This window comes from Fistularia commersonii, chromosome 22, assembly GCF_037954325.1.
Source record: "Fistularia commersonii isolate RoL2024-O1a breed Wild chromosome 22, RoL_Fcom_v1.0, whole genome shotgun sequence".
Classification (NCBI taxonomy): Eukaryota; Metazoa; Chordata; class Actinopteri; order Syngnathiformes; family Fistulariidae; genus Fistularia; species Fistularia commersonii.
Genome location: NC_141305.1, coordinates 2,390,059 through 2,415,053, shown reverse-complemented (window position 1 = coordinate 2,415,053; position 24,995 = coordinate 2,390,059). Strand labels below are relative to the sequence as shown.

General features: G+C 44.0%; 1 protein-coding gene across 1 annotated transcript in view; it reads right to left on the bottom strand.

The window, feature by feature from the left end:
• The window catches only part of LOC147221274 (ADP-ribosylation factor-like protein 15), a 117,964-nt gene extending 96,503 nt beyond the window's left edge, over nt 1–21,461 (bottom strand). The window contains exon 1 of the mRNA XM_086169995.1: nt 20,997–21,461. Coding sequence (XP_086026121.1) covers nt 20,997–21,008 — 12 coding nt within the window. The 5' untranslated portion in view covers nt 21,009–21,461. The remainder of the gene's footprint in view (nt 1–20,996) is intronic.
• Nucleotides 21,462–24,995: the final 3,534 nt, after the last annotated feature.

Here is a 24,995-nt window from a genome sequence, read left to right as displayed (position 1 = left end):
ACGCCTCGGGCCCTGAGCCGGAGTGCGAGGACGGGTCACGTCATATTACGGGTATAAACACTATTGTATTGCCGAAAAGACGCTTTAAGGCGTCTCACAAACAAAAGCCGGCGGGGAGACGTTTCACATTCAAGGGTACAATAAAAGGAGGGGGTGCGGAGAATGTAGGCCACGTTTACTCAGATAGAAGTAACATCACCACAGTGGTTTACAGCAAAACTCACTTTACAAACCGCTAACAGTGCGAGGAGATAGTTTAGTCCACTCTACAGAGTATTCTTATTCACTAAAAAATTCACAAGGGTAACTGATCTTCTTCTTCTTCTCCTCCTTTGGGCTTTTCCCTTCAGGGGTCACCACAGAAAATCAACCTTCTCCATCTGACCCTATTCTCTGTATCCTCCTCTTTCACACCAACTAACTTCATATCCTCTCTCACTACGTCCATAAATCTTCTCTTTGGCCTTCCTCTAGATCTCCTCCCAGGCAGCTACACCTTCAGCAACCTTCTTCCCAGATCTTCACCATGGTTTGGACATGTACAGAGGAGACTGCCCAGGTCCAAACCATCTCAGTCATCCCTTTGTCTCTGTCATACATGTCCTGCACCTCTGTGACAAATCCTTCTTTTCCTTTGGGCTTTTCCCTTCAAGGGTCACCACAGCAAATCCAACTTCTCCATCTAACCTCTGTATCCTCCTCTCTCACACCAACTATCTTCATATCCTCTCTCACAATCTTCTTCCACAATCTGTTCTTCAATCTTCTCTTTGGTCTTCATCTAGACCTCCAATCCAGCATCCGTCTACCAGTATATTCCCCATCCCTCCTCTGTCCATGACCCAACCATCTCAGTCTGGCTTCTGGCCCTTCCCTCCGAAACATCTACCATGAGTCGTCCGTCTGATCGAATCATCCCTGATCCTATCCATCCTGGTCACTCCCAAAGAGAACCTCAGCATCTTCATCTCTGCGAATTCCAGCTCAGCCTCCTGTCTTTTGGTCATTGGCACTGTTATTTATTTATACATATACATTTTATTTTATTTTTAATTTTATTCTTTGACGCTACGGATTCTGATTCTAATCAAACCACCATAACCTTGACCAAACCCTGACAGTTACTGTAATTTCCGGACGATAAGCCGTGACTTTTTTCACGTAAACAACGCTGCGGCTAATATATGGACTTTTTTGGGTGGGGGGCTAACGAGCTTCACGCCGCTAAAACATTTCTCCTCGTCACATCGGACCGATGAAATGACCGGGAAATTCTGAGTCCGTTCAACTCCGACACCGAAGAAGACGACTTTGACGGTTTTAGTGCGCAGCAGGAAGCCCGAGATAGCAATCAGCTAGCCGGTGCGGCTTATATTGAGGTCCAGAAATTACGGTATATTGGGAAACTCCCAACCGGTCATCAGAAGCCTCTCGGATGAGGGCTGAAACGTCTTCAAGAGAAGAAATTCAAGAAGATTTCGACGAGAATCATAGAGACCGACAACCGTGGCCATTTCATCGCTTTCAATGAACCTACTTCATGTTTTTGGATAAAGGGGCGAATAAAACAGTTTAACCAAACCTAACTGGCACATAACTGATGTTTAACCGGGACTAGAAATGTTGACATCATTTATAAAGCCTGAAAACAACCAAATAAAACAAAAGACAGACGGCTTTCTTAAATGCCTTGCGGTTTTCAAATGGATGGATGTTTATTTGTAGTGAGGAAAACTTGAACGTGAGCAGCCACATAATCAAGGCTGGTATTTGAGAGCTGAGCCAAGAAAGTACAAGAAGGAAAGCGTACCTTTGGCAAGGGCTGCTTTTCGGCGGTGATTAAACCTTGACTTGGAAAAGTAAATAAATTGAATTTCCGTCATTATTTCGTTTCGTTTGTCTCCCTAGCCTGAGAAAGGACACGCTAAAAAACATTTCCACCGACACTTCCTGTCAATAACCCGCTTCTTTGACCGTCTTCCACCAGGAGTAAACACACAAAGACGTTTACTGTACATATGACTGATGACACAGATAACACAAACCCCGAGGGCTTCGTAAACAGTCAGAAAAAACATTTGTTTTGGACTGAAAACACGCTTTTCCCCCATGTTTCTCCCCTTGTTCCATCATGTAGCACATTACTAACTCGCCATTTTTTACAAAAAACGAGGCTCCACGTCTTCTGTCCATACGAAATAACAGAATACAACCAATCAGCCGGAACTCCTGGAGTTTGCAGGTTGTCGCTGCACTTTAACATTGCGGACAATTTGCAAGGCCTTTGTGTAATTTGGCAGGAAATTTTGAGATGATAGTCGGAGATACAAATTCCGGATGTGAGTGGCAAATGATCTCTACTTAGTAAATAGGGTTCAGTGATCCCTCGCTATAACGCGGTTTACTTTTCACGGTTTCGCTACTGCATTGTGTTCTGCATTCTGATTGGCTAAAAAAGTCACTGCCAAATTTACACTAGTACGTGCAAATTCTCTTGCCATTTCGAGTTTCTCTAAAACCCGTAATGTTGACAAAACGCTCTGGAGCGACAAAAGCACCTGCAGCAGGGCCTAGAAGGCAGCGGAAGAGGCTATCTATCGCAGATAAAGTTAAACTTCTGGACATGCTAAGGGAAGCTAAAAGCTATGCGGCTGTAGGTCGGCATTACGGAATTCAAGAATCTTCCGTTGCTTCCACAAAGAAGGAAGAAAAAAACATAAGGACGACAGCAGCAATGTATAATAGAGTATTTAATTGTATAATAATTGTAAAAAAAAAAAAAAAGGTTTCTACTTCACGGATTTTGCCTATCACGGGTTCTTTGTGGAACGTAACCCCCGCTAAAAACAAGGGTAAACTGTATTGCATACTTTAACTCCGTTGGTATCCCCTCCAATTTAGGGGTGTCCACTCATTTTGATCCAGGGGTCTCATACGGCCTTATTTGATGTCAGTGGCGCCGGACCAGTAAAATCAGAGCGTAATAACCTGGAAGTAACATCTTTTAGTGTAAAGGAGAACAGGTAAATTTATATGTCATGAACTGTTCCTTCAAACAACAACCTAAGATCCATAAAGAAGCTCTATCTTCTCAGTTTTCCGTTGTATTTTTCGCCTGGGTGAGTCTCATCGTGGCACCGAGCATACAGGTTTCTTTTCCCCTCAACCAACAAATAAAAAATGGTCCATTTTTCCCGGAAAACCCCTCATTCCATGTCCACTATTCTCTTTTTTGACAACGGAAAAGCAGGTACATTTCGAACAAGAGGTAAAAATGCTATTTACAGACCCGATCTGCTGAGTCATATAGTGTTGTGCCGTGTTGCTAACACTGACTAAAACAGCGCACCCCTAACAGACAATATAGGAACTGACTTTTTATTTAAAGAGTTCTTCATGATTTTTAAGTATTTTTTCAAATTGTAGGTTGATTCCACGGGCCGGATTGGATGTACTGGCGGACCGGTACTGGCCCGCAGGCCGTACGTTTGACATTCCCAGCTCCACCTGTTCGCATACCAAAATGTTCTCCGGCAAGACGGCGAATCCGCGGTTCCTCCAGCACCAATACGTGAGCTTGTGAGCGACTAGTTGAACGTTATCTAGCGTAACCCAGTTTGAAAACACAAGGCGGAAAAAAAAAATGTTGTTAAAGTGGAGAGTATTTAGCATTTTCCCCCCCCGAGAGCTTTTCGCTCCTTGTGCGGCGTTGCTTTTGTTTTCAAGTGTGAGGTACTTTGTGGAGATAGCGCAGTATGAAAAGAAATGCATCCCCCCTGGCTCACAAATGTATTTGTAAAATAAACATCTTAAATATAAAATAAAAAAAAAAAAAAATCCTGGAAACCCGGAGCTATAAAGCATGTTGGCAATAACAGCCATATTGTTTTTATTTCGCTGATAGGATACAATACCGTGCGCTCGCATCGCCGACTCTTCTCCACGCTTTAGAACGGTGCTGGAATCACAGAGAAAATATTACGGCGTTTTTTTTTGCAAGCGGTCAACTTTAAATGCTTGTTTTTGTGAATGGAGTTTGGCTCAGCAGAACGCTTTCAATCTCCTTCTCCATCAGTCTGTGTTGTCGCCGCCCGTTTCCCCCCCCTCCCTCGTCGCTTTGTCCCTCATCTGCATCCTGTGTGTGTCCCGATAAATTCTGCGGGGATGTCCATTATTGTGGTCGCCATGACAACAGCTGGTGAGCTTCTAGAGTCAGCTGCTCCCTTGTGCATGTCTGTTGGGTTGCTGTGCAAAAAGCATTCAGCGCCAGCAAGTGTAGGGGGGGAAAAAAAAAAAAAAGCCCACGGTGAAAACAGAGCGTGACGCTGGTTCCCGGCTTTCTGTGAGCGTCCAAAGGAGGTCGCAGATACGATATGATGGGCTCATGAAAAAATGATTCATGATATAATATTTATTTTCAGCCAACACGCCTCCACGAACCCCAACACGCGGCTCCTCTAAAATATTAAAAATCCAAGTGAATACAGATTTGCCGGTCAAAACAAATTTCTCAAATGTCTCACGCCGGAACTCAATTTGTTTTGTCTCGTCATCACCCTTAAGGTCGCCGTCTTCCTAATGTTAGCTTCATCTTTCTTAATTTAACGACTGAGCTAAAACTTATGCCTTCCTTCTAGTCAGCATCTTCCTGTTACGCTTGGGGTGTATATCAGATTTTTGGGTAAATGCTGGGCGTTTAGGAGGCATCGTAGAGCGTGGGGGTATCACTTTCACAAACTAAATAGCACAAAGTGGACAGTATTCATGTTTACGCCAATGGTAGCGAACTGGACCAAGACATGTATGCTGGAAACAACCTGCGAGGAGATCAGACGCTTCTCTCCATGAACCAATCAAATTGAGGAACGGAAAAACTTGCTCAATTAGCCAATAGCATGCAAGTACAGATCTACTTAGCCAATGATATTCCATATTAGATCTGGCGTGGGTACAATGGAAGGAGCGAGAGTTGGCCATGCTGGGTATCTTTGTTTAGCAAAGGAGGTGTAGTGTTTTATTTATTTCATAAAATGAATTTGTGTTTAATTTTACCATATTTTTATTGTTTTTTTCTTCTTAGGCTAGAATATGGCTATTTCATCACGAAAAAAATGTTTTAAATACTGCAAAAAAAAACCAAAAACACTAAAGAATAATAGTTCGCGAGAACGGAATCACAAAAAACATATATAGCGAGGGCACAAAAGCCGCACCGCGAAGTAGCGAGGGTCCACTGTACTCCCTGAAAACAAAATAATAACCTCTCCCCCCCCACCTCCTTCTAAAGAAAAAGGTCTGACCAGAAAGGAAGTGCACCTAGAAATTCCAGTTCCAGTTCCTGAAGTACACAAAGGGCAGATGTGGCATCGCCCCACTCAGTCTGACAATAAATCTAAAACAGGAAGTCACTGTTTGTTGTTTTCCAAATAACTAAAAGACGAATTCCTTTCCAGAGCGTCCTTGACGGCCGCCGCAAAGCAAAAAAAAAAAAAAAGCAGAGAGAACCGGCTCTCGGGTCGAAGGAAAGGGTAGATAGCGGGTGGGCGGAGTTCTGGTCATCCCCCGGTTGTCATCTCGCCAGGTTATTTTCAAGAGTTGGGTTATTCATGGCTCAGGGCGGGCCAATGGCTGCTCCCATCCTGCTTTTGAAAAGGACGGAAACAGGTTGGAAATAAATGCTGCCCACACACACACACACACACACACACACACACACACACTGTGAGAAAAAGCTTTCATTTGCCATCCCAGAAGTTTCTACCGGTTGTCAAAGTGAACTCTTTATTCACGGTTTTTGACGAAACGCTCGCCGCTCAGAGTTCGTTTCGTTATCGACGGAGATAAAGATGAGATGATAAGATGCGTGATTACATCCAGCACTTTGAAGTTCCTCAAGAAGTCTAAAATACCCCCTGGTCTAAAAGGGGGGGAATGAGTTCGGCCTCCTGTTGGGTACAAATAAAACCAGTAAAACTGGAAGTAAGGTGATGGAGTTTTGAGAATTGCGGTCAACAATTCGCCAATTTGGGGAATGCTGATCGGGTTTATCGTCAATACCACGCGGTTGTGCGATTTCACCGCTTTTCCAGAAACAACTGGACGGGATTTTAGTTTACAAAACATTGTAAGCTGAAGGCCTTCACTTACAAAGGTTTTTTCAGTCCCCATATGTAAGATATCTGTACAAAAGTAAAGAAGTATCGGCGTGTCGTTTCTTAAAAAGTAGGGAAGACAATGTTATAATGTTAAAAGGACATCATACGTCCAAAAAAAGGCGTGAAAGAAAAACTGAAAAAAAGGAGGGGTTCAATCACATGATCATTCTCTTCTTTTTAAAAATGGCGCCAAAATAACATATTTGTTAACACATATTTATCTCCGGTAAGCATCCGAGGAAGAGCCTATTTTTTGCTTGAAACATCATGTATGTGAGGACGAGTGTTATTTATGTTACAATTAAATAAAATGTAAAATAAATCATCTGTTCTTTTCGGAGCATTTCTTGGCGTGGGGATTTTTTTCAAAACAACCTTTTTTTTTTTTTTGGTTCCAGCACCCATCCCTAACTGGGCAGTGGATTTGCGTTTTTTTGTTTTTTTTTTCCCGTAACATTTTAGTTAACAAAACAACGACAACAAGAGGACGAGAGAACCCGAAAAAAAAAACCAACCCAGATCTATTTGGACTTTTCCAGCCTGAGCGTACGCGGAACCCGTACTTGTTAATCCCGGATCGGGTACAAGGAAGTTTCCAAAAGCCTGAAAAATCAGGCCTAAATATTTAAATCCCACAGGCACATTGTTTGACAAGCTAAACTGGTGACACCAGACGTTTGACGTGGCGGCTCACAGAGCGCCGCGGTCAATCATTTGTATTTTCTGAACTTTGATGCCACCGGGAAGCAACTTTTTTTTTTTTTCTTTTTTACTATTTAAAACGAATACAGAAGCGAGAACGCGTATGAGTCATTTTCCACGCCGAAGCGGCCCGCTTCTGGCTTGACTCCGATCAAAGCGGGAAATACCAAAGAAAGGCTGCAGATCAAACGGGAGACGCGAGGCTCAGAAACATATGCCGGTCAAAGATAATCGCAGCAGCTGTGGGCAGTTCGATTTTACTGCAACGTCTCTAAATAATTCAACGTCCATGTTGGGGCGTGCATCGGTACCAGTTATGTTCATTTTAACAAGGGGGGAGCCGCGAGTTGACGCTGCTGCTCCCGTTAAAGATATCAATCACGATGGTTTTACAGGATCACAAAACATTTATCTCATACATTGTGGATAAATGACAGGAGGAAAAACAAACGGAACGAAATATTGGGTTTGTTTCTAAAGCCTCGGCCGGATCGGACACGCTGACGGAGGACGATCCGAAACGACTTTCTCTGCGGGCTAATGTGAGTGTGCACAAGAAGCAAAACAAGAAAAAGAAAAGAAAGCAAAGGGATGCAGAGTTCCACATGGGCCGAGCTGGGATTTCCTACGGTGTTTCTCTGGCAGCGAATGCACCGAGGACCACAAAACGGTACCCCGATCAAACTTTTATAAGACAGAAGAGCCACTTTACAGTCCTGCTCCAATTTGGTTGATGAGTTCACATCGAAAATCCTTTACACTCCTTCATTCATACATTATCTATACCAGGCGGCTGTCGTCGGGCGACCCCGGACCGCTCGATCCCACATGGAGACGTTCACGTGTTTGGACGATCCGGGGCTTCCGATGAAACTCCGGCACGTTTTCGGAGGAAAAAAAAACGGAGAACGCGGAGGAACCCCGAGCAGACACGGGGAAAACATTGAAAAAAAACCCTGGAATCAAACTAGCGGAAGCGCTAACGGCTGCGCCGACTCATTCATATCGTGATGCGGTTTAGCCCCCTGCTAGTTAGCAGTGTACACATTTAGCCCTCTACTCATTAGCAGGAGGCTAAATTGAAGGCCGGTGATGGAAACGTCACGTATGGTTGCTCGATGTGCCTCACCATCCGAAGATCCGAGGATTTTCTTGCACCCCCACGCGCAACTCCAAAAATAAAAAACAGGGCTTGCATCCGTAATGAGCTTCTTTCAATATGACGATTCATTTGGGATTCTTTTTCAAGTCAAGAGGAGACAAACAGGAAGTGACTATAATTTATATTAGTTTGTAGAGGAATCAGATAAGTGCAACACCGGTGTGGTTTTACTCATTAATATTCAAGTTAGCTAAACTTATCAATATGCACACATTGCAGCTGAACATCTCTGATATTGCAATAAATGATGGCAGCATGGCTTGGAAAAAACATATTTAAAAAATAAATAAATATAAAAAAAATGTAGCGCTGAGAAGCAATTCCATTTCACTTCAATATCCCACTCCTGATTGGCCGATGTCTGCGGCGTGGGCCTTGTGTGGCGCTGCTCGGTACGCCTATGAGCTTGAATTAGGTCGTTCAGAATCTGCACACTCCATCGGGTTCCTTTCCGAATGAAGCACGGAGCAGCCGCCGGACTTCTGGGCCAAAAGATGTGGCCCGAGGGGGGTCACGGCCGGCAAATGGGCGGAACGGTCATTTTCCAGTCAATTAAAAGCATAATGAGGCGACCACAGTGTGGCTAATACCATCATTTAAGGCCTTAATGGGGAAGTCATGCTACAAAAACACAACCCGGAGACCCACACACACACACACACACACACACCAATTCAACCAAAAACATATCATTTCACGGGCCTTAAATATGAAAAATGAGAACGGTGAAATGAAGAGTGCCGCCCCGGAGAGAACGGCAGGTGTTTGGGTGGTGATGTTGTTCACATGAAGAAGGTGGTCAGAAGATTTTAATTCTATTTATCTATTTAACTGGTTGGTAATTGGTTAATTCAACACCAGCAGCAGCCTGACGTTTTATTTCATTTATTCATGATAAGAGCTATCTTTTATACACGTAGCTTTAGTTCCTTTTGATCGTTTTACTGCTGCAGAAGTGAAATATTCGCAAAGGGCACAATTTATTTTCCTATTAAAAAAAAAAAAGAGGAAAGGCTGCTCTGATGGGAATGGAGATAAGAGAGAAGAAAAAAAAAAAAAAAAAAAAAAAGACGTCCAAATCTGACATTGTATCCCTTCAAGTTATATTACAATAGCCAAACGCTGTTAAATCAAATATTGAGAAACTGAGATTTGAATGCACCAGAATGCGCCGTTATTACAGCTGGATTTGTTGCCGCTCATCAAAACTACACCCTGTCTTCTACTAGTGTCGCCCCCCCATTGGCAGAAAGCCCCAACTGCTCATTTAAATTTTAATGAAATTCTTATACAGTACACCCTTGTTTTTTAAGACACGGGGGTTACGTTCCACAAAGAACCCGTGATAGGCAAAATCCGTGAGGTAGAAACCTTTTTTTTTTTTTTTACAATTATTATACAATTAAATACTCTATTATACATCGCTGCAGTCGTCCTTATGTCTTTTTCTTCCTTCTTTATGGAACGAACGGAGGATTCATTAATTCCGTAATGCCGACCTACAGCCGCATAGCTTTTACCGTCCCTTAGCATGTCCAGAAGTTTAACTTTATCTGCGATAGATAGCATCTTCCGCTGCCTTTTGGGTCCTTTTGTCGCTCCAGAGCGTTTTGTCAACATTATGGGTTTAAGAGAAACTCGAAATTGAGAGAATTTGCACGTACGTCATGTAAATTCGGCAAGCTGTTTTACGTACGTGTACATATTAAACTGCGACGTTATTGACGCACAGGTAGAGAAGAAGCGGAGTGACTTTTTAGCCAATCGGAAAGCAGAACACGATGCACGATGCAAATCCGCAAAGTAGCAAAATCGTGAAAAATAAACCGCGTTACAGCGAGGGATCGCTGTGATAGCCCTGTACGGAGTGCGTCGAGCGGGAAGTAGCTTAGCTTGAGTGCGTCTCTGGAAAGTTGTGGCGACAACAGCCAAACCCGATTCCCATCAGACACGTCTTAGCAGGAATTAAACACCCGACAGATTCGTCCGTCTAGCTCTGTCGGCGTTTCAAAGACGTATTCACGGTTCTACACATCGACGCTCAGCTTTTTTTGCGTAAATACCGAGACCAGAACAGGATATCCTTCGAACCGTCACGTTGGGTCAATGAGCAAGATGATCCGATTTATGATGTTGATAGTCACGGATCTACTCGCGCCAGCTAAGAGAACCAAACGCTAATAATCGACTCGTGTCGAAAACAGCCCACATGGAGAGCGTCAACTACATCTGCCTCAGAAGGCTGCGATAAAAGGAACCCGGCGTCTTACACTCAACCTTATATCTACGCCCTGCATTCAACAATCTCGCCATTCACATTTGGCGAAGAAGATGAGTCACGTATGGAAAACAAATTGGGAAAGAGCCTATCAAACGCGTCCGTTCCCTAAATAAGCCTCGCATCTTCACGCGGATGCTGGTTTCAAAAGCTTAACCGATTCGGTTAGAGAATGACAGGCGACCTGACAATACGCAACATGAGTCATCAGCTGTGGTTAAAATACAACTCAAACATGCCATTTGCCTTTCTCACCCCGCCGCCATGCAAAATGAACAGGTTGATATCACACACACACACACACACACACACACGCGCGGTAAAAAAGCCATTAGTACACGTGTTGCTACGGCAGAACTTCAGTATTCATAAACACCCTGTACTTTAGACAATTTAAAGGATGCGAGGAGGTTCCCGTCAGCTTATCCGCCCCTTCACTCTCTGCAGATTTATCTCGTCTTCCACATGACCGTCGCTCCCCTGGTTCCACCTCAACGTTACGTGAACACCCAGCCGTACGAGTCCGGCAACAGCCGGGCACCCTCCGGTGTCAAAAGAAAGAGGGAGGAAGAGAAAAAAAAAAGAAAGAAAGAAATTAACCCCGGCGACCGCGTTCGTCTCGCACAAACGCGACGCATCCTCGCCGTCCTCCCGCACCGACACGCAGCGGCACATGTGAATTTCCTTACCGTGTAGAGCCCGATCCTGCACAGGGCAACGGAGAGCTGCACGCGCTCCGACATTGTGCTCGGCAACAAGCGTAACCCGCGGCATCAAACGAGCCGAGCCTCCAGAGTAAGTGAATGGACGGAGGAGGATTACGAGTAGCTGAGCACAATGGTGTCAAGTCAACAACGCCGGTCCAGCCCGTCAGTATCTCGCCATCGGATTTAAAGGTGACTTCAGCGGTTCGACGATGAGCTCCGTGGAGGGTTTTTTTCGTGTGTTTACTTGTTTGCTCGTTCACAAAAACGGGGGGGGGGGAATATTTACGCCGCGTGGATACACGTATATTACCACCACAGGGGATCAGCGAGATTATTTGGCGAGGATCCTCTCTCCGTGGAGATTAAGGCCTCGGTGACAAGCGGGGATCCAGAATAAGACCGCAAATTGGATTAGTCACCATTACGCACCCACGCGCTACGGCCATACTGTGCCCGCCATGTGAGCCGGGGTTTTTTTCTGAAGCACGGAGGCGGATGAAGAGATCCACCGCTTCAGCTCGGCGGCGGCCGGATGCTTCGCCGGCATCCCGCCTCTTCGGAGACAACTGTGAGTCATGGAGGGAAAGCCTGATTTGGTCCCATGCCGATTACTCCTGAACTTCTAGGAAATATTGTCATACACCCGCTATACCGATGCTTGGAAGCTAATGAGATTAGATTGACTCTTCCTGAAAATTTAATCTGAGAGATTTAATCTACGGCATATACACGCTGAGAACGGCCGCATTAAACTGAACGGACTGCTGTTTTTTCCTTTTAGTTCATCCAATACATGTTTCTAAAAGTGTGCAGACGCTTGCTAACGACAGTTAGCTGCTCACACAAAATGTACTGCTCAAAAAACATAAAGGGAAGACTTAAACAACACAATGTGACTCCAAATCAATCGCACTTCTGTGAAATCAAAACAGTCCACTTGCAAAAATAAGTTGAAATAAACCCGACACGTCAGGCCTAAACATAATACGGTTAACCGCCTTTGGATTTTATCATATTAATCGCAACATCAATTAATACTTCATGGCTAGATACAAGTTGTAACGAGGAGCTTGCAACAGCAAAACAAAACACGGAAAAATTGACCATTATTGTTCATTATTTCCCTCCCCCGATACATTAAAAAAGGCCAAGATGTAAAAGAATAAACAAATATATAAGATTATCAACCTGTAACTAGGGGACTATATATATATATATATTGCTCAAAAAAATAAAGGGAACACTTAAACAACACAATGTAACTCCAAGTCAATCACACTTGTGTGAAATCTATCAATATAGGAAGCAACACTGATTCATTTGGACTTGTTTTAAGGACATTACATCCAAGTTAGTGTGTTTTTCCACTTTTTTTTTTGGGTGTGACTCCAAATCCACACCTCTATGGGTTCATACATTTGATTTCCATTTATCATTTTTGTGTGATTTTGTTGTCAATATATTCCACTATGTAAAGCATTTCAAAAGACTATTACATTCATTCAGATCTAGGATGTGTTATTTTAGTGTTCCCTTTATTTTTTTTTTTAACAGTCTAATTACAAAAGGGAACTTTGTCAGCCAGCTGATAAAAATAATCACACCAATAACAAGAAAAAAATAATGACTAGAGACGCTGTTTACTGAACGTAAAAACTAGATAAACTTTCATTCACATTTTAGCCGGCCGAAAGATCCCACATGGCCGAGGGTAAACTTGTTGCTCCTAAATGTTTGTTTTCTTTTCCAGAAGATGTACAAAGAGTGCAGCGTATGAGCTGTCATGTCCGACTTATGTTAGCGACTAATTAGCTACGAGCGCCTGTTTCTGGCTAATCTCAATCGACAGCGTAAAATATTCCGCTGGATTTGTTGCGGCGGCTCCACATTTCCATGTGTTATCTGCAATGTCGCCTTTAACAAAACAAATTCCCAGTTGCTTCTTGGATATAAAATGAAATACTTCAAAAGTGAGAAGCCCGTCCGTCCCCTCGCTGCGTTCTAGTGAGTTGGTTGTTTATTTTAATCCTATTCCAATTACCGTAATTTCGGACTATTGAGCGCACAAGCCGCACCCCCTAAAAATAACAAAATGAATCTTCAGCAGCAGGTGTCCACGTTGTAACATGAGATATTTATACAGAAACATTTTTTAAGCCTTTCATTAAATACATCCAAAAGTACTGGAAATGCTTTTTTTTCTGCACAGTGCCTGTCAGACAGCTGATGAAAAAGAAGAAGAAGAAACAACACAAGAAAAATCCATTTTCGCTCCCTGCTTTGTCTCGACTCCAGCCGATCACTATCTTGGTCGGTCGTCGTCGGAATCGAACGTCAGAATTTCACGGTAATTTCATCGGTCCGATGTGACAAGATTAACTGTTCTGGCGGCGTGAGGCTCGCGAGCGCCAAAAAAAAATCCATAAATAAGCCGTATCGTTGGTTAAGCTGCAGTGTTCAAAGCGTGTGGAAAACGTAGCGCGTTATAGTTCAGAAATGACGATATATGTCATTGGTTTTTCCGGCTTGTTGATTGAAAATAATGGATTTCTGCAAGAAAAAGACAGTAAACCTGAACATTTCGGTCCAACCTCATGATATCAACCAAGGCCATGACTTTCTCTGTGACAGAACGACCATTTACAGTCACCAGAATGTTTTTCCTCACAATAACTCACCACTTACCGCAACAATCAGAGGAAATAGCTGATATCAGAGAGTCACGACAGTTAGGAGACTAAGTGAAAAGAAATGTACTTTTCACATCAATTAAAAAGAAACCTTCAACCAAGACGTCCATTGAACAAATATGCATTACATCACCGAAAAGCCATTTTTGTCGTGTTCTTCCTAAAGCGACACCGAATTAGAAAGAAGATAATTTCACCCAAACGTTTCATCTTTAGATATTTGGGGTAGCTATCACTGTTGTTATTATTCCGTCTTCTGAATCGAGGAGGCCGTTGAAATGAAAGTGTAGGAGTAAAGGAATCAATAAACAATAAAGATATATATGCTTCCTTCATTGATCATTTAACAAACGTGAATGTCAACAGACGAGCAAACTCTTCATTAGCAACTTCAATCTAGTCCTGGCTGAAGATGTTGAAGTCCCTACAGGTAGAGGAAGGGCTGTCACCCCAGTAAGAGTTACATATGTGACCACCAAGATGGAGCTGGTATGACCTGGAGAAAATGGCCTCCAGTTCTATCGCACTCTCACACCTCGCCGTCTCAAAGCGCTCAAACTGGTTGGCGTCGACCCGAGTAAGAGCTGCCACGGTAACCTCGACATGTAAACAAGGGGGAGTCGGGGATCACGAAGGAAGCGACCGCGCCGCTGAACGGGTGGTTTATCGACGTATCTCCGGGGTCAACCTGAAAGTGTCCCTGAACAAGTCTGATAGAGTTTGAAAAAGAGTTTGTTTACTTGGAACGGAGCTTGTTTACATGTTCGAAATACAAGTAACACTAATATCAATTCAGACTGTAAATAGAAATCTTGGCAATTTGATGGAGAACGCGGTTAGCATGTCGCTAATAACTTTATAATTCATGCTGCTTCTCAATGCCCAATGTTACGGAGGATATCAAAAAGCTTTCGGCCTCTGCGATGTATTTTTGGTTTGCTCTTGTGTGAAACAGGCGTCCGTGCATCTTCTCCATCTCCGATGTCACCATTTCTTGCGTGTTTGCCCCTCGGTTTGGAGTCGACGAAAGGATAAACACCATTGTGATAGCGCTTATCCGCAATTGCAGTCGTATGCTTTTGTCGAGCAAGGTCACTTGGAGTTTTGTCAAGCTGGCGTCATGAAAGAGGCCGCTGACCCGCTCTTGCACCAACAGACCAACTGTTTAATAAACAAATACTCGACAAATATGCCGGCAGATAGCTCATGTCGCAGCCCCGGTGTCACAGATTGGGCCACGAAGAAAATCGCTGTTGTGGGAACTCGTGCTGGCAAAGCAGAGCGTGTTTGGGCGAGGGTCCGTGCTTGGGGTTGAGGGTGAACCTACGGAATGCTGCACGCTCGCTCATTTTGCAATATATTGTAACTTCCTTGCTGGTTTTTGGGAAAACTTTTAGCGAAAAAATCATCAAACTATCGAAGAATTTTTGAAACAAACAAAAAAAAGACGTTTCTCTGTTTTGTCTTTTACAACAACTGTGCTTAAACAGGATATTTTAAGTTCTATTAAACTTTATTACATCACTAGAAATCATTTCACAACCTGAACGACCAGACATGAAATCACAGCCAATATTAAAAATTAAATTATGGAGAAAACTGTTATCTTTGATTCTTTTATGCATTTTTCCTGATTCTTCTCCTTTGGACTTTTCCCTTCACAGGTCGCCAAAGCAAATCCTACTCTCCTCCACCAACTACTTCATATCCTCTCTCACTAGGTTCATAAATCATCTCTTTGGCCTTCCTCTAGATCTCCTGCCTGGCAACTCCACCTTCAGCAACCTTCTTCCCAGATCTTCACCGTGGTTTGGGCATGAACAGAGGAGTGTTCATGTCCAAACCGTCTCAGTCATCACTTTGTCTCAGTCATACATGTCCTGCACCCCTGTGACAAATCCTTCTTTTCCTTGGCTTTTCCCTTCATAAGTCACACACGGCAAATCCACCTTCTCCATCTAACCTCTGGCTCCTCCTCTCTCACACCAACTATCTTCATATCCTCTATCACGACGTCCATCAATCTTCTCTTTGGTCTTCGCCTAAACTTTCAATTCCAGCATCCATCTACCAATATATTCACCATCCCTCGTCTGTGCATGACCCAACCATCTCAGTCTGGCTTCTCAGACCTTCTCTCCAAAACATCTACCATGTGCCGTCCCTCTGATGGACTCCTTCCTGACCCTATCCATCCTGGTCACTCCCAAAGAGAACCTCAGCATCTTCATCTCTGCGACCTCCAGCTCTGCCTCCTGTCTTTTGCTCATTAATTCATGTATTATCTGAGCTGCTGATCCTGCACGCCATTCACCCTCTCATTCATACATCTGTGCAATGAAGCGTTGTGCCACCTCTGTGGATCAACTGCCAGAGCAACATATGAATTATTTGTTTCTCTTTCCAATGCAAACCGGTGAACTTGAACTAAACAACTACATTGGGATCTATTATTCATCCTAAAGTCTTTTTTTTTTTAAATCAGGATACAGTGCAGCAGCGCTACAGGGCTAACATGCAAGCGTCACCCTGAGGTTCTTTTTGTTCTGGAAATATATGAATAAGGCTGAAGAGAATACTCAAAATGAAGAACGTTCGCCGGGATTTCAAGTAAGCGTCGTAAAAAGGAAATACGAGGTCGGTCGAGGAGGTACTTCCAAAGGTGAGGAGGTGTTGGGCGGCCAAACCAATCAACTAACAGCCGCGGCAGCACAGCATCGTGAGAAATAAAGAGATCGGAACATAAACAGCCTGACTTTTTTGACTACATTTGAGCAGCAAGACGTTTGTCATGGGACTCAGTAATATCTACAAAAAGGTTGAGCTATTAGCCCGAACCTTCTGTGTCTCTAGTCAATCTTACACCACGTTGTTATCCATTTACTTCAAAGTGGAGGACCGGGCGCCGAGCCTTTTTGTGTTGCAAGCTAAAATGCGCCCGATGCATGAATTAACTCTTTACAGAATGCTTATCGCGCATAAAAAAACAAACGAATGAAGCGCAGGCCGACGGCCGCCTCAGGTGAAGTCCATTCTATTTGTTCTCCCCAGTGGAGCGGAGCTGACAAGAGCAGATGACTTTCAGAGTTGTTGACGTGCCCGTCATTACGAGTCCTCGGGTTTGATCGGCGTCTCCGGGGAGGTTTCTGGCTGAGCCTTTCAAAAATGATTTGTTCCACAGGTGCGAAGCCGTCACAAAACCGGAGCCCGAGTTAAAGCCTGCAGATTTACTCCGAGCGACTAATGCGTATTGACAATCTCTCTTCGTCGGGTCCCGCGAGGCCCTTCGTGGTCCGACGGAGGGCGAGCGGGACCGGAACCATGTCAATAAATGTCTTCGGCTTGGACAAATTCAGCAGGCTTTGCCTCTCGCTGGGGCGTAACTTAAAATTCCACCGAAGCGCACTGGTTGTTTTACACCGAACGACCGGCTTTTTGGAGCCGTTGTCTTCCAGATATGTTCCCCCTTCAGCTGAGGTCGTTTGACGGTAAACTACAAAAATGGAACGTCTACCAACAAATGCGGAGCGCGACCTCAGCTGGCAACACGCAGATCGAACACATGGAGTCGCGTCGTCCATGGCGCACTTGTAATTTGGTAAGGCTGTATCACGGCAACAGCCAGCACCAAATTCCAGCGGGTCCAGACGTTTTGTGCCGTCTTTTTTAACACCGCGCTGACTCTGCAGGAGGCTCCTCTACGTGCTTCGTTTCACAGCTGAAACATAACCTCTATGGGACATATATCATGTGGACCAGATATCATTCAGACACTGGCGTTTTTTAGAAATTGTGTTCTCTGCTACCTGTTTCGAAAAAAAAAAAAAAAACTATCTTTTCACCCTTATTAGGTCAGAGCTGATATGAAATGTGACCTAAAAGCGTGAATAGGACGGCAGATTAGCTTTATTCATCACGTGTTTGGCAAGAGCGGTTGTGGCCTGGGTTTTGTGCCAGATCTCCGGCGTTTCACAGCACGAAAGGAGGCCCCGCACCAAGCGAGCGGCTGACCTCCGCGGACGGACGAGCTCCGACGGTCCACAGAGTAACAGCTGCGCTTTCCACACAAGTATGTCCAGAGAAAAACCTTTTCATCTCCCTCAGTCAACATCCGGCTGAGATTTGGGCTATTAAATACAAAGGTGGCATTGAGATCAGTAACAACGTGCATTATCCTCGTTCGATAGAGAAAGAAAGCGAACAATGGTCTTTTAGATCCCGCTCGCTCCTTCTCGTGACATTTCTCCTTCTGTCTACACGACATCGCATTGTGGTGCAAAATTCAAATCGAACCCGCCGGTTCTTCCTCGGTGGTGCGGGCGAGCGAACATTTTTTCATATTCACACTGAGGGTGTTAGAGAATCGCCGTGTACTCGCGTGCTGAACATACTTTGTACTGTATCACCAAATTATATGATTTCTGTATTTGATTTACTGTATGTATACATATACCCGCAGTTAGCTTTAGCTAGGTATGATGGAAAGCATCTCTTCTGCTGTATGTGGAATTAATGATATTGAAAACGGTCCCTTGGCAAATAAAACTAAATAAACGGAAATTAAATGAGGACGATAAATGCTAAATGTAACTTTGTGGCACACCGCTGCACAGTATGACAATAATCACCCTACTTCCCTTTACAAATGATAACAAAATCTGTTTTATATAGACACTATTTAATACACATTTGACTCAATCTATACAGATATTTCCATTTCCATCTGATATTGCAAATAAAGCTTGATTTTTATTTATTTATTTTTTTTTTTATATCAAGTGTTTCTTTGAGTAACTCCTATTTCTATATATAACATGTTCTCTGTCTTTTGCCTTTTTTTACTGCATGTTGTGCGGCCCTTATACTTCCCCAGTTGGGATCAATAAAGTGCATTTATCCATGCATTGGGGATCAATAAAGTGCATCCATCTATCTATCTATCAATTTCATCCATCGATAACCAGGTAAAAAAGCCTCATTGACATTAAAACTATTTTCGTGGACACAACAGCAGAGCAACAGCATGCTTACAAAACATAGAACTGGCAAAAAAAAACAAAAAAAAAAAACATCACACACAACAAACCCGCAAACGGCAGCAGCATCGGGGCTTTTGTGAGAAACAGGTGCAGAAAGAGAACGCAAGACGAAGCATAAAGAGTTTAGCCCACGTGTCCGAGGGGAGGGGATCCCTCGCAACAGATCACAACAGAGAGCTCAGACCTGACCATTCCAGATCGGTCTGTAAATGACCCCGCGAGCAGCGAGCAGCAGATTTAAAAGCGCCACTAGAGTCACGTTCTCGCTCTCGGCACGGCCACCTGCAGAGGAGACGGCGGGCGAAGGCCGAGCTGGTTTTGACTACTACACGTGTAGGTAGAGATAAGGAGGAAGTTTTATACGGAACATCAGCAGAGGCGAAAGCCTGTGCGCACAGAGGGGGAGGTTTGGCAGCGGCATACACTCATGGAGAACTAAGCATTTTAATGTGTATTAAAGAGCACGGACAGATGTGGAAATATAATTTTATGTGTGATCAAAGTGAGGGCGGGAGTAACAGAAGCTGGTTGCTCATTTCTTAAATGTGTGAGGGGACGACAGGAGGAGGTCTTGGGGATTGCAGGAACTGAACGTTCACACCCAAAATTGATTCCCTTAAAGGTTTGCATGATTGGCTGAACTATAGCAGGAGGTATTGGGTTGTGAATTGGGAGTGAAGGTTCCCCACTCCCAAATGCATTTCTTAAAAGTCCGCGTGAGTGAGTAAACTACCGGAGGAGGTCTTGATGAGTGAAGAGAGTGAACGTTCCCACTCCCAATACTCCATATAAGTTTCTGTAAGGCCTGTGTGTGTGTGTGTGCAGGTGACCTGCAGGAGGAGGTCTTTGAAGGCCCTGGGAGTGAGTGTTTCCATTGCAAATGAATTTCTAAGAGTGAGCCGACTGCAGGAGGAGGTCTTGGGAGGTGCAGGGGATGAACGTTCCCACTCCAAATGCAACGGAAGTTCAAAGCTCCCCGTCTCCCTGAGGCTTACTATAAATAAGCTGATAACACTGGGTGGGCGAGTTCCTCCGCATTTCACACCCATCACCTCCCTCCTCCCAACTTGGCACAATCAGCCCAAGGCAAAAGAGACCCACTTCAAAATTATGAATGACATCTACCCATCTAAGGAATTATTGGGGGTACGCTTTAATTTTGAAGATAATATTTGTACATTTTGTGAAGGCAACATTGAAACCACTGACCGCATATTTTTCTCATGCAAAAAAGTACAGGGCTTTTGGGCTAAAACTCAAAAATGGGTTAATGGTAATTTTCCATCGTCACCAGTTTCCTTCTCAAGAGATGACATAACATTTGGTTTACTTTTAAGCAACAAAAGAGATGAACTCTGTGTCAATGTTATTTTAGGCCTGGCCAAGTTCTTCATTCACAAAAACAGAATGCAAAAATGTTCCCCAAATTTTAATTTCGTCATAAACAATTTTAAATTATATTAAAAAAATCCTTAAAACTTATGGAAAAATCCAAAAACCAGAAAATATAAAGTTGATATTCCCTGTGAATCACCAACTTAATTACATGTTATATTCCCCTTGCAAGTTTTTTTTCCCCCCTTTCTTTTTAATTCTATTTGTCTATCTATTTATTTAATTATTTCCTTTTACTTTCTTTTTTTTTTGTCTAGCATTATACATTTCTCACAAACCGTCAACACTATTAACTTCTGATTACACACAGGACGAATGTCCTTATGTCCTTTGCTTCCTCATCCCTGGTTGTTTCATTGACATACAGTTCTACCTTCCCATGTTTAATTGTACACATGCATATTTGTGTGTACTATTTATGTTAAATAAAAAATAAATAAATAAACCTTTGCACAATCAGACCGTAAACCACGGTGCAAACTCCCAGGGAGGGTCGCCTGCTTCCTCTTCCATCACCTCCGGGGCTAACGACTAGCTCCGAACGGGGACCTCCACAAACCCGGTGTCCGGTGCGGCTAGCCCGGACCGGAGGAGGGTGTAGCTAGTCGGCTAGTTATCGCGTTGTGGGTGTAAACAGACGCGGGCGATAAAAGCTAGCCGACCCGGGGATGACATGCTACATCCGGGCATTAGCATACAACAACAACCGGTACTTCCGCCGAGCCGACACACCTGAGGGAGATTACCCCCGCCGGGGGGGACGAGCCCAACTGGGCAGAACCGCGGGGGGGAGGAGGGGGGCGGCTTCGGTTGGAAATCAACAAAAGCGAGGCGGCGACACCACATTTCGGGGGGAATTTTTACTCACCAGATAATCCATGTACTACTATTGACCGGCACCAGCTGGCTTTGAAATAATCCCGTGTTTTGTCCCCGAACGAGTCCAGGATGTAGTCGACCTCCCCTCCCCGCCGCTCGCTTCGTATTCCCCGCCTTCCGACGGCCACAGTCGGCAAACACCAGCCTTCCCTTCCCCGGCGGCTCTCTTAAGCGGCGGCGGTGGGGAGGTTTCTTCGCCTCCTTTCCCCGGCCTTCACCGTCCGTAGCGACAAAAAGAGGCGCCCGGCGCTTGTGTGAGTGTCTTCCCCCGGGTTCCGACGCGCTCTCGCCCGGCGCTGACTCCCAGCTTTTGTCGCCCACAGCCGGAGACGGGTGTTTGGTTGAGGAAAGCAGCGAAGCCTCCGGCGCTACGTCACTCACGTCGCGGCTGCGCACGCAGCCTCGGTCACATGACCAAACACATGGTGGCTATTTTCATTTTGGAGCTGCTGCTCAGAGAGGGGCAGGGAAGGGACAGCTTTTCTGCACTTTTAGGCGTGCAAGAGACGATTATAATCACCGTGTGTAAAGAAACACAGTCCTCTGGGTTTGACGTCGTCCTAAACAGCTGGCACTCCTTTTGTTTTTGCACTTGAAGTCACTGCCCATTCAAACTGCACTCAACTTTGCACCTGCACTTTGTGAGTTGCACACCAAGCTGCACTGGTGTTTATAATATTTATTAAATGTTTACTCAGATAAGATATATTTTATTGATTTTTGTCACAGCAATGCAACAATAACAATATCAATAAACATGAGAATAAATATACAGAAGCGACAATTAAAAGATTGCAAAAGAAAAATAAGAATAAGAACAACTTTAATTATCCCAAAGAAAATTGTTGTGCCAGAGTTTCAAGTAAAAACATAACAATAATAAATAATAGTAGGAAATTAGGAGAAAAAATAGGGGGGGGGGGGGAATTAGAGATACAAATAAAACTATGAAGTGTCAAAGTCAAGGCTATAAAGTGTTTTAAGGTCTTAAGTACAAAGATTTGAAGATTCCCTGCGGCTGAAGGAAGATGAATTAAAAAGTCTGATAGAATAAAGAACAGCAGGAATAGACAACAGGAAAAAAAAAGGCAAGGGTGAGAATAGACAACCAAATGACAACAACAAGGATAGGAACAAAAACAGTGACAACAACAATAACAAAAATAAACATGATGCCAGCAGAGTAACACCAACAAGGATTAAAAAAATTGACAACAGAGTTAGGGGCATGACATGAAGGAATAAGTGAGGTTGTGGTAGCACAGTTGCACTTCCGGCCGGTCAGTTTTGTGCCGTCCAGACCGCTGTTGTACAGTCTGATGGCCGTGGGCACAAAGGAGCGTCTCCTATCATTATTCGTCATCAGTTCATATCCAAAAACACGTTTCCATGCTGTGTATGTGACTATAAACGTTTGGAATCTTGCACTAGGTAGAGGGGTTTCCATGCTTGGTTCCAGCTGTCCGGAGCAATGGCGAGTGTGGAAAAGAGGTGAAGAAACACGCTCAAACATGTTGGAACGGGTGGTAAAAGTGCGATGAAGAGCCAGAATGACAGGAATGGCGTAGACCAGGAGTGTCAAACTCATTTTCACCGACGGCCACATCAGAATAATGTTTGCCCTCAAAGGGCCGCATGTAACAGTAACAGTAGAACTACTACTTAATGTTATATAACTCTGAATTTATTACTCATTCAAATCCAAAATGTTACATATGCATTTCCATCTTTCTTGAAACTGCCTTCCATCTGCATCAGCTTTTCTTTTCCTGGACATTTAGGGATCATTTTGTATTTCTCAATTCCAGGATCAGGAATGACAGCACATATGAGACGTTTTGAAGATTAAGTCAGACTGAGATGGTTTGGACATGGATGGAGGAGGGATGGTGAAGATCTGGCTGAGGAGGAGGGGAATTCACATAGATTTATGGAGATTTAGGACTTGAAGTTAGTCGGTGTGACAGAAGAGGACGCGGTAAGATGGAGGCGGGTGATTGGCTGTGGCGACTCTTGAAGGGAGCAGGAAAAGGAAAATACTCAGAAAATACATCTGTGTACAAGGAAGACGCACACCACCTACAAGCAAATTGTCCAGAAAATCATTTTCATCTACAATTCTTGAGTAATTTACCACCAAAAAAATTAAAAATGCAGGAAAGGAAAAAACACACATCTGCTGCCCAGTTAGGGATGGGTGCTGGATCAAAAAAGTCAACTGAATAGAGGTTTGAAAAGATCCGCATACCAAATTTACTTCACATACAGAACAGAAAACGTAATCCCGCATAACGAGCAAACATAGGCATTTTTTTTTTAATGTATTCATATATTTCTTATTTATTTTTTTCCCCCTAATTTCTGACATAACTGTTGCGCCGCAGTTACAAAGGAATTTCCCCTATGGGGATCAATAAAGTTTATCTTATCTTTCTTAGATGCTTACCAGCTATATATTTGTGTGTGTGTGTGTGTGTGAGTGGGTGACATAATCTGGTGTAAAGCACAAGTGTTATATAAGGAGAAACCCCTGTCACTATATCTAATTAACAAAAAAATGAATCAATATAGGGACGACACGGTGGCGCAGCGGCTAGCTCTCCCTAGCTAATGTGAGCAAGCGCCATATCTAATGAATTAAATGAATAAATCAAGATAGGGACGGCACGGCGGCGCAGCGGCTAGCAGTTCGACCTCACAGAAAGAAGGTGGATTCCAACTGGTGGAGGCGTCTCCGTGTTCTCACTGGGTCTGTGTGGGGTTCCCCCGGGTTCTCGGGTTTCTTCCCACAGTCCTAAAACATGCAGGAGGTTCATCGGAGACGCATGAATGAGAGAGCGAATGGTTGTGTGTCTCTATATGTGGCCGTGTCGTACTTGCGACAGGTCCAGGGCGAGTTCTGTCTATCGTTTTCCAGCCGCACCATAGAGAAAGAATGAATGAATGAATAAATAAATACATAAAATCATAGTGAGGCCTTCACGATGTCTTCTTTCGCACTAAAGGTCACTAAAGGTCAGTCGGCCCAGTAAACACGAGCGGTTATCCATGCTTGGAAATAGGGTTCGGCTTGAACGACGAAACAAAATCCTTCCTTCTCAATGCAAACGCGGTAAACTTGAAATCTTCCATCAAAGATCTTGCTGGAAATAAAACACACTTGTGTTATCATATTGTGGCCCTCTGTGCCGGAGCACTGGTTAAACTCATTCTGTCCTGGTCGCTGAGCAGTAGCTGTCAGAGAAATAGAGTGCGAAGAAACATAAATATTTAAAACACCCACCATCAGATAAAAAGCCACGTGCTCGGCTACATTAGTCCGGAGGAATAGCAACCATTTCTGGGAAAAATATCAATGGTGAGAAAAGACAGCGGCTTCAATATGGAAGAATCTGACCTGATGCATTCCTGCGAAGTAAAAAAAAAAAAAAAAGTCCTGCACTGCGGAAAACACTCTGACACAACACGTTGCGCAACGTTAATGGCTGAGGAAGGGTGACGGTCAAAGTCAAAGGCTGACTCCTCAACCAGAGATATGGACAGAGGAAAGGATGAGCAGATAAGCCGTGCACTCGTCCTGCGAGATGTTCGGTTGCAATGTGGGAGGAGTGACCTCTGGTGGGCTTCCAGAAGACAACACCCTTTATGAGAAGTGTTTCCAGAGTGGGAGGCTCAGCCTAAAAAGACAGATGCAGTGAGAGACTGAAAACTGAGAAGCGCTTGAATTAAAACTCACCCTCCTCTTCTGCTTGGGCGACAGCGAAGCCCGAAGACCTGCAAAGGAGGAGAACGTCGTGACCTGCGGAGCACGAAAGGTCTCAAAGGCCAAAAGCGGTGGGATTGATGAATGAAGATGATGTCACTGACGCACTGTGATGAATTTACACAACTTAAAGCACTTTTAGTTTGCTTTAAAATTACATTTTGAAACCAACTCTCTGAGCAGGCCGCTAGAGGGCAGTGTCTACCAGGCCAGCCCTTCCTGAAG